General features: G+C 65.2%; 2 protein-coding genes across 2 annotated transcripts; both read left to right on the top strand.

Annotated features, from left to right (window-relative positions):
• Window positions 1–637: 637 nt before the first annotated feature.
• On the top strand, window positions 638–3,883 carry HYAL2 (hyaluronidase 2). The gene is made up of 4 exons (XM_054076693.1): window positions 638–774; window positions 1,482–2,425; window positions 3,060–3,149; window positions 3,293–3,883. The coding sequence occupies exons 2-4, from the start codon at window positions 1,499–1,501 to the stop codon at window positions 3,695–3,697; spliced, it is 1,422 nt and encodes a 473-aa protein (XP_053932668.1). The 5' UTR covers window positions 638–774; window positions 1,482–1,498; the 3' UTR covers window positions 3,698–3,883.
• Window positions 3,884–4,486: 603 nt separating this feature from the next.
• On the top strand, window positions 4,487–6,555 carry HYAL1 (hyaluronidase 1). The gene is made up of 3 exons (XM_009569382.2): window positions 4,487–5,835; window positions 5,963–6,052; window positions 6,131–6,555. Exons 1-3 carry the CDS (start codon window positions 4,846–4,848, stop codon window positions 6,446–6,448), a joined length of 1,398 nt encoding a protein of 465 aa, XP_009567677.2. The 5' UTR covers window positions 4,487–4,845; the 3' UTR covers window positions 6,449–6,555.
• The last annotated feature ends 527 nt before the right edge of the window (window positions 6,556–7,082 follow it).

The raw sequence follows: 7,082 nt of genomic DNA on the forward strand, positions 1-7,082 counted from the left end.
GGGTCACCCTCACTCTGAGACCACCATCATTCTGGGGTCACCCCCACCCTGAAGACATCACGACACTGGGGTTACCCTTGCCCTGGGTTCACCACCACCCTGGGGACCCCCGCATTCTGCGGTCACCCACGCCCTGAGACCTCCTGCCTCGGGGTCCCCCCTCACCCTGGGGCCATCACGACCCCGGGGACCCCCCCGATTCTGAGGGGAAGCCCCGATTCTGGGGACCCCCTCACCCTGGGGACCCCACCACCCTGAGGACCCCACATTCTGGGGTCACCCCTGCCTCAGAGACCCCCCACCCTGAGGCCACCACCACCCAGGGGACCCCCCCCACCATGTAGACCCCCCATTCGGGGGTCACCCCTGCCTTGAGGTCCCACCCTGGGCCACCGCCACCCTGAGGACCCCCCCATCTCGCCCCCTCCCCGCAGCGCCCCCTGCCGGCTCCCCCGCCCCTCCCCTTTCCGCCGCGCGGCGGGGGCGTGGCCTCGCGGGCCGTACCAAGCGCACCAAGGGGGGGATGGGGGTGTGTGGTGCCTCTCCTCGCGGCCCCGTGTGCGGGGGAGTGGTGGTGGGGGAGTGTCCTGGCGCCCCTGCGGCCCCGCGATGGTTTGTCCCGGCCGGCGGGGTTTAAAGGAGGCGGTGCGGGGGGAGGCGGCGCCGGGGCGAGCCTGCGGTGGGGATGGCGTGAGCGGCGCGGGAGCCGGCGGCGGCGCTTTGTGTGCCGGGCGCGGACAAAGGCGGCGCCCGCGGCGGCGGGACCGGGCAGAGGTGCCGGGGAGCGGCGGGGCTGGGAGCTGGGGCGGCAGCGGCGCGGGCAGAGCCGCCCCGGGAGGGGGCGAGGGGCAGCGGCTGCTCGGGATGGTGCGGGCAGAGACCCGCTGCCCGTTCCCCTCCTGACTCCCCTCCTCATCGCCCTGCTGCCGACTCTCCCCCTCCTGAGCTCTCCCCGCACCCACCTCCTGCACTCCCTCCTGATCCCCCTCCTGCGAACTCTCCTCCTCCTGATCCCCTCTTCTTCACCCTTCTGATCCCTCTCCTGCACGGCCCTCCTGACCTTCCTCCATCCCTCCTCCCGCACCCCCTTCCTGATTCCCCCCACTCCTGACTCTCCTGAGCCCCCTCCTGCGAACTCTCCCCTCTCCTGACACTTCTGATCCCCCTCTTGCACCCTCATCCCTGATTCCCCACTCCTGACTCTTCTCATCCCCCTCCTGCAGCCACCCTCACCCCACAAAAGCCCTTCCCTCTCCTGCATCCCCCCCTCCTGACCCTCCTCTTTCCCCACGGGCCCCCATTCGGGCAGGATTTGGGAGGGCTGCGCGGTGGCACCCTGGGATAAACTTGTGGGGAGGGGGTGTGAGGCAGGGGCTGTCTAGGGGTGGTGCGGGCAGAGCCCCTCCTGCATCCCCCGTCCCTATCCCCCTTCCCTAACCCCCCTTCTGCGTCCCCCTCCTGATCCCCTTCTCTCCCCACAGGCCCCCGTTTGGGCAGGATGCGCGGGGGCTGCACGGCGCTCCTGGCCGTGCCCTGGCTGGCCCTGCTGGCCCTGGCTTGGCAGAGCCCTGAGAAGCCGTCGGCCACCCCGCTTTTCACCCGTCGGCCCTTTCTGGTGGCCTGGAACATGCCCACCCAGGACTGCAAGCCCCGCTTCCAGGTATCCTTCGACTTTAGCCTCTTTGACCTGCATGCCTCTCCCAATGAGGGCTTTGTGGGACAGAACCTCACCATCTTCTACAAGGAGCGCCTGGGGCTCTACCCCTACTACACCAGCCAGCGTGTGGCCATCAACGGTGGTGTCCCCCAAAACAGCAGCCTGTCCGAGCACCTCGCCCGTCTCCCGGAGAACATCAACAAGTATATCCGCTCGCCCACCAAGGAAGGGCTGGCTGTCATTGACTGGGAGGAGTGGCGGCCCATTTGGGCTCGCAACTGGAAGCCCAAGGACATCTACCGGGAGGAGTCTCAGCAGCTGGTGTACCAACGGCAGCGCCACTGGTCCCGTGAGGAGGTGAACAAGCAGGCGGTGTTCGAGTTTGAGTCGGCCGCCCGGCAGTTCATGGTGAGCACCTTGCGCCTGGCCAAGAGCTTCCGTCCCAAGCAGCTCTGGGGGTACTACCTCTTCCCCGACTGCTACAACCATGACTACAGCAAGAACAAGGAGAGCTACACTGGGCAGTGCCCGGACGTGGAGAAGACACGCAACGACCAGCTGGCGTGGCTCTGGAGGGAAAGCATGGCCCTCTATCCCTCCATCTACCTCGACTTGCTCCTGGCTTCCACTCCCAACAGCCGCAAGTTTGTGCGGGCACGGGTGATGGAGGCTCTGCGCATCTCGGAGCAGCACCATGATGGCTACTGCCTACCCGTCTTTGTCTACACTCGTCCCACCTACATCCACAAGCTGGATGTGCTCAGCCAGGTAGGGCTGCACCACCAAGACGTCCTTGTCCTAAGCCCTGGGCTTGTGGCCCAGCTGAGGTGATCCCTCTGCCAGTGTCCTGTCCTGCTCCCATGGAGTGAGATGGCTCTGGACACCAGTGATTGCCCTTGTGGTGTCACTAGCACCCCGTGTTTTGGCTGTCCCTGTGTGGGGCAGGGAGCAGCACCCTTTGGTGTGGGGCGTGCTGGTGCACGAGGCTGGCCCTGCGTAGCAGAGGGGGTGCCCAGCCCTGCCTTCCTCCCGGGAGGATCACCGTGTGGGCACCAGCAGCTCAGCCCCTCCGTGAGTGAGTGACAGGGTGACATGAACACAACCTTTATGGGCAGCAGGACTGGCACTGATGGTCACCATCCCTGTGAAGTGCCTGGGAGGTGATGCAGGACTCCTGGCTCCCAGCAACCAGGATGCCGGGGTACATGAGCCCACGGCCTCTGTGCTGTGCTGGCTTCACCCCTGAGGAGGAGTGTGGTGATGGGGAGCCTTGTTCCCAGGGAGCCGGGACAGTCCCCTCGTCTCATGGCATGGAGCAGGGCTGCATGTTGCCTCCCCGACCCCGTGGTGGGCTCTGGTTGCAGGTGCTGTGTGGGGCACTAACTGGGTTCTGTCCCTGCAGTCGGACCTGATCTCCACCATCGGAGAGAGCGCAGCGCTGGGTGCCGCTGGGGCCATTTTCTGGGGCGACGCAAACATCACCAAAAACCGGGTAGGTTTGGGGTCAGCGTGCCCCTGGGCAGGTGGGCGATGGGCGGGGGGCTCATCTGGCTTGAGGCTGGGGTGCCCATTCCATCTGGGGTGCTTCTTTCCCTGGGGCAGTCCAACATGCCCCTGATGATCCCTTTCCCCTAGGAATCGTGCCAGATCATCAAGAACTACCTGGAGGAGGACCTGGGCCGCTACATTGTGAATGTCACAACGGCGGCACAGCTCTGCAGCACGGTGCTGTGCCATGGGCAGGGCCGTTGCCTGCGCCAGGACAGCACCGCAGATGTCTTCCTTCATCTCAATTCCACCAACTTCCAGCTGCGGCGTCGGGATGAGGAGCACCCCCAGCAGCCCCTCTTCTGGGCTGAGGGCCAGCTGTCCTCGGCCGATATCCTCTTCCTACGGACCCACTTCCGCTGCCACTGCTACCAGGGCTGGCAGGGCAGCAGCTGCCGGGTGTCCGCTGACTCTAGCAACGATGCCCCTCAACCCCTGGCACCGCTCGGACTTGGGGTGCTGCTGCTGCTGCTGCTTGCAAGCTGGGGCTGAACCCCCCCGGACTGAGCTGGCCCCGCTTTCTGTGGTGAGGTGGGGACCTATTTGAGATGTCCCTGCCCTGCCTGTGTGGCAGCTTGTGACGGGCGCACCGTGGGGGGAGAGCTGTGCGGTCACCCCCCCTCTGCCCTCCCTGCTGGAGGGCGGGTGCCCCCCATGGGGATGGAGGGCAGGGAGGGTGAGCGGGTGGGTGGGGAGGGGGCCCTCTCCTGTTGTAAGGAGAAGGAATGGGGGGGCGCGGGGGGCATGGGGGCCGGGAGCGGGTGCTGCGTGGTGCTGAGCCCCTGTGCGCAGCCCCACACCCAAGTGCTTTACCTCGAATAAAGCTGAGCGGAGGGTAAGCGGGGCGTGGGCTGATTTGGGGAGGGGGTACAGGGCCTTGTTGCCGCACCCCGCGGCCGTGGCTGAGGGGCGGGGGCTCGGGGGGGCTGGTTCTGCCCCGCTGGGGCCGCGTTCCCCGGGGGGGGAGCGGCGGGACGTGGCCGGGCCACCCACGTGCAGGCGGTGGCGGCCCCGCCCCTCGCCGGGCCCCGCCGGCGCGCTTTGTCCTGTAGTGGCCACGCCCCCTGCTGCTGATAGGCTGTGTTGGGGGGCTGGCCACACCCCTTTTGTTCACGCCCATCTGTTGCCAATAAGCTACGAGCAGCTCCTTGGCCACGCCCCTCGCCATTTGGCCACGCCCTTGCCAAGAGACTATACCCTGGTTTGGCCACGCCCCATCCCGCTACCCACGCCCATTTATTTGACCACCCCCCTCTATGGGCTCTGACCACGCCCCCTCCCGACTGGCCACACCCCTGCATTCCCGCGGGATGCGGTGGAGCCGCGGGCACGGCGTGGGGGCGGATCCCGGGCCCGGGGTCGCCCCTGTGCCCCGCGCTGCCCCGTCCACGCGCGTTCCCACGCAGCGCTCCCGTGTCCCGGCCGCTGCCGTGCGCTTCCTCCCGGCCGCGCCCCCCTCCTGCCGCCCCGTGGCCCCGACGTGTCCCTCACCGTGACCTTCCCCCTCTGCCCGTGTCTGTTTGTCTTTCCAGCCCAGCTCATAGCCGGTCACTGGCACCGGGTGTTGACTCAGCGCTGGCCACCAGTCACCGCCGCTGTCCCATCCCCGCGGCCCCCGGGCCGGGCTCCGGCTGCTGATAATGCTCGGGACTCGGCGAGGAGGTGGCAGAGGTGACCAGACCCGCTCTGGTGACGGTTGGGGTCTCAGCCCGCCAGCAAAGGGACCTGCCATGGCGTTGGCATTGTCCTACTGTGTCCTCCTGCTGCTCCTGCCGGCCCTGGGCCGCACCGGGGGACCTGGCCCCGTCCTTGTCAACCGCCCCTTCATCACCGTCTGGAACATCCCCACCGAGCGCTGCGCCACGGAGCACAATGTCACTCTCAACCTGGAGATCTTCGATGTGTTGGCCAACGACCAGCAGTCCTTTTCCGGGCAGGACATCACCCTCTTCTACACCAAGGAGCTGGGGGACATGCCCTACTACACACCTGATGGGGTGCCAGTGAATGGGGGGCTCCCCCAAAATGCCAGCCTGCAGGCCCACCTCCACGCGGCCACCCAGGATATCAAGGTCATGCTGCCCAGCCCTGCCTACAGCGGGCTGGCCGTCATCGACTGGGAGAAGTGGCGACCGCTGTGGATCCGCAACTGGGACTCCATGGACATCTACCGGCAGAAGTCAGAGGAGCTGGTGCAGCAGCAGCACCCAGAGTGGTCCTTCAAGATGGTGGAAGAGAAAGCCAAGCAGCAGTTTCAGCAGAGCGCCCGTGACTTCATGGAGCAGACCCTGAAGCTGGGCGAGACCCTCCGTCCCAATGGCTACTGGGGTTTCTACGGCTTCCCTGACTGCTACAACAATGACTTTAAGAGCTTGTCCTACACCGGGATGTGCCCAACCGTGGAGCAGCAGAGGAACAAGGAGCTGTCGTGGCTCTGGAAGAGTAGCAGGGCACTCTATCCCAGCATCTACCTGCCCTCCTGCCTTAACGGCACCAACAAGGTGCTCACCTACGTCCGGCACCGCGTCGCCGAGGCCTTTGCTGTTCAGCGTGGTGTCCTTGATGGTGGCATCCCTGTTCTGCCCTACTCCCAGATCACCTTAGACAACACTGTCGATTTCCTCTCCCAGGTGATGGGGACTTGGGGACAGTGGGCACCTCTGGGCCTGGTGGGTTGGTCCTAGGGAGTCTTTAGCTCTGCTGGAGCGGTGTGGGGGCTTTGGGCACTGTTGACCTCTCCTCTCCCGTTGGGTGCAGGAGGACCTGATGAACACCATTGGGGAGAGCGCAGCTCAGGGCGCTGCTGGCATCGTCCTCTGGGGCAGCCTCGTCTACAGCGCGTCCAAGGTGAGTGCAGCGGGTGGCTGCCTGTGGGGACCCCCACTCCCTGGCTGCATGGGGCTGTGACACCATGTGCCGTTGCAGGAGTCGTGCCTGAAGCTGAAGGACTACATAGAAGGGCCCCTGGGCCACTACGTCGTCAACGTGACGGCCAGCGCTGATCTGTGCAGCCAGAGCCTGTGCTCCGGCCAGGGCCGCTGTGTGCGCCGGGAGAACACGCAGGGCTTCCTTCACCTTGACCCCTCCCGCTTCTCCGTCGACCTGCAAGCTGGTAAACCCTGGCTGGTGGCACAGAGCCTGGAGACCGTCGGTGACGCCTCCCGGCTGGCCGAGGAATTCACCTGCCAGTGCTACGGCACGTGGCAGGGGCCGCGCTGCAACACCCAAAGCTTCACTGAGTGACCTCCTGCCCGTGCTGGGGACACCAAGGTGAGCAGGGTGACCACCCTGCACCCCAGCACCTTTGCCGTGGGGTTGGGAACCCAACCACGGGGCTGCTAATAAAACCAGTAGACATCTCTAAGCGTCTCCTTGTCTTCTGCCGTGGCAGATTTTGGGGCAGGAGGGGCCCCCGGCGCCACTGGTGATACCAAGGGCTGTGCCTCAGGGCAGGGGCTGTGTCCTCAGAGATGGAAAGGGCAAAGTTTATAGGCAAAGACACACGAAGGGTGACAATGGGCAGAGGATGAGGAAGGGGCGATGATGAGGAGCGGCCAGTGAGTGAGGCGGCAGGGTTGCCTCCGCAGCCACGGCCAGAGGCACTTGGGACCCCTTTCCCTTCCCCAGGTATGCAGTGGCAAACCCTGCTTTCATTTTCTCTGGGATGACTACGGACAAACCAGTTCAGCCCTGGAATGAAAAAGCGATGGTTTCTGTAACCCAGGCTGCTGACTCAGCAGTACCTATTTTACAGCAATTACAGGACGGCACGAGATGAAACACTGTTTAATTGACAATGCTGTTAATGAGCTACTGTGGACCGGATTCTGATTCTCTGTGCTCCCTCTAGGATGTGCCATGCTGGGTTCCAACAACG

This window comes from Cuculus canorus, chromosome 11 (assembly GCF_017976375.1).
Source record: "Cuculus canorus isolate bCucCan1 chromosome 11, bCucCan1.pri, whole genome shotgun sequence".
In the NCBI taxonomy this organism is placed as follows: domain Eukaryota; kingdom Metazoa; phylum Chordata; class Aves; order Cuculiformes; family Cuculidae; genus Cuculus; species Cuculus canorus.

Coding starts and splice junctions, on each gene's coding strand:
- HYAL2 (XM_054076693.1), top strand. CDS start 1,499: ATGCGCGGGGGCTGCACGGCGCTCCTGGCCGTGCCCTGGCTGGCCCTG. Junction 2,426..3,059: donor AGCTGGATGTGCTCAGCCAG/GTAGGGCTGCAC, acceptor CTGTCCCTGCAG/TCGGACCTGATCTCCACCAT. Junction 3,150..3,292: donor CAAACATCACCAAAAACCGG/GTAGGTTTGGGG, acceptor CCTTTCCCCTAG/GAATCGTGCCAGATCATCAA.
- HYAL1 (XM_009569382.2), top strand. CDS start 4,846: ATGCTCGGGACTCGGCGAGGAGGTGGCAGAGGTGACCAGACCCGCTCT. Junction 5,836..5,962: donor CTGTCGATTTCCTCTCCCAG/GTGATGGGGACT, acceptor CGTTGGGTGCAG/GAGGACCTGATGAACACCAT. Junction 6,053..6,130: donor TCGTCTACAGCGCGTCCAAG/GTGAGTGCAGCG, acceptor GTGCCGTTGCAG/GAGTCGTGCCTGAAGCTGAA.